The sequence below is a fragment of the Solanum tuberosum genome, unplaced genomic scaffold (assembly GCF_000226075.1).
Source record: "Solanum tuberosum cultivar DM 1-3 516 R44 unplaced genomic scaffold, SolTub_3.0 scf00014, whole genome shotgun sequence".
NCBI lineage: Eukaryota > Viridiplantae > Streptophyta > Magnoliopsida > Solanales > Solanaceae > Solanum > Solanum tuberosum.
In genome coordinates, this window is record NW_006238939.1 from 2,808,177 (window position 1) to 2,809,740 (window position 1,564).

Consider the following 1,564-nt stretch of genomic DNA (forward strand, 5'->3'; position numbering starts at 1 on the left):
GCCCCCTAACCTGCCTCCTCGGGGACCACCCCGTATACCCAGGTGACCACCCCTGCGGTCTTGTCCCTGGCCTCCGCCTCTAGCTGGAGGTGATGGCGGCGCATGCCTAGCTGCCTGTGGAGCGGGTAAGGCTAACCTGCGATGGGGACACTCGCGGGCCCAATGATCTAACACCCCACACTCATAGCACCCCTGGGACTGTCGACTGAGAGCTGGAGGTCGGCTACCCCAGCCAGAAGAACCCATCTGTGAACTATCTCGGCCCCGATTAGGACCGGCACTAAAACCAATATGGCGGTGCTGATCACCCTCCGATGCTTGGAGAGAGGCTTGAAAGGGGTACTATCCTCCTGTCTAGCTCTCTTGTCGCTGCCCCCTTTGGCCTCGTGACAGAGCTGCTCAATAGTGCGGACATTGTCCACTACATCCAGAAATGAGCGGCCCGCTGAGACTAAAGACTGAGTCTCAATCCGCAACTGCAGTCTCAAACCCCGAACAAAACAACGAACTGTCTCCTCCTTAGTAGGTAATATCATGGCGGCATTCCTGGAGAGCTCATGGAATCGGGCCTCATACTCTGATACTGTCATGGAGCCCTGCTCTAACCGAGCAAACTGATCTCTTAGCTGATCTCTAATGCTCCTGGGAATAAATCGGGCCAAGAAGGCCTTTGAAAACTCAGTCCATGTGACCGGTGGAAACCAAGCTGGCCTGGTCTCTAAGCATGTATACCACCAATGCCTGGTGGGACCGTCTAGCTGGTAAGCGATGAAGTCTGCTCCTCTCGACTCCACTACACCCAAAGTCTGTAGCCGCTCGTGGTAAGTAAGTAGAAACTCGTGGGCATCCTCACCCACAGCCCCAGAAAACCTCGGCGGTGATAGTCTAAGGAACACCCCGAGCATCTTCTGCTCCCGAAGTGGCACGATGCCCTCCAACTCGTCAGGCTGAACAATCGGTGCCGCTGGTGCAGGTTGGCCCTGCGGTACTGGAGCGGCTGGAGCTGGGGCCTGCTGCATACCCCCAATGGCAGCTATTATCTGTACGAGCATCGCCTGTATACCTGGAGCTGCCACAGGCTCGGGCGGTGGCTGGGCTAGTCCTGGGCCCATCGATTACTGTTGTGCTGGAGCTGCTGGTGGCTCTATCACCGGCTCCGGAGTTTGCTCTCGGTCCTGGGCTGGTGCTATAGCTCTAGCACGACCTCGAGGTCGGCCTCTACCCCTAACTTGGGACCTAACACGCGTGCGAGCCATCCCCGTAAAAGAGTGGAACAAGTAAGATTTTTAGAAACCGATAAGACACACAGTGCACGACAGTGATACAAAAGCGACACATTCCTAAAGACATCCTGTAGCCTCCCGAAGATAAGTAACGGACGTCTCCGTACCGATCTGCAAGACTCTACTTGACGTTAGCTCTGTACAAGTGAGACCGACGAACCTGGGGCTCTGATACCAATTTGTCAAGACCCAATTTCTCAGGTCCTGATGGCGCCTACTATATGACCCACCAGTAGGCAAGCCGACCCATATCCCGAAACTCGAAGTAATGGGATGTTAGG

At 55.5% G+C, this 1,564-nt stretch overlaps 1 protein-coding gene across 1 annotated transcript; it reads right to left on the reverse strand.

Annotated features, from left to right (window-relative positions):
• Window positions 1–167: 167 nt before the first annotated feature.
• On the reverse strand, window positions 168–1,112 carry LOC107062842 (uncharacterized). The gene has a single exon (XM_015313979.1). The coding sequence runs from the start codon at window positions 1,110–1,112 to the stop codon at window positions 168–170; it is 945 nt and encodes a 314-aa protein (XP_015169465.1).
• Window positions 1,113–1,564: the final 452 nt, after the last annotated feature.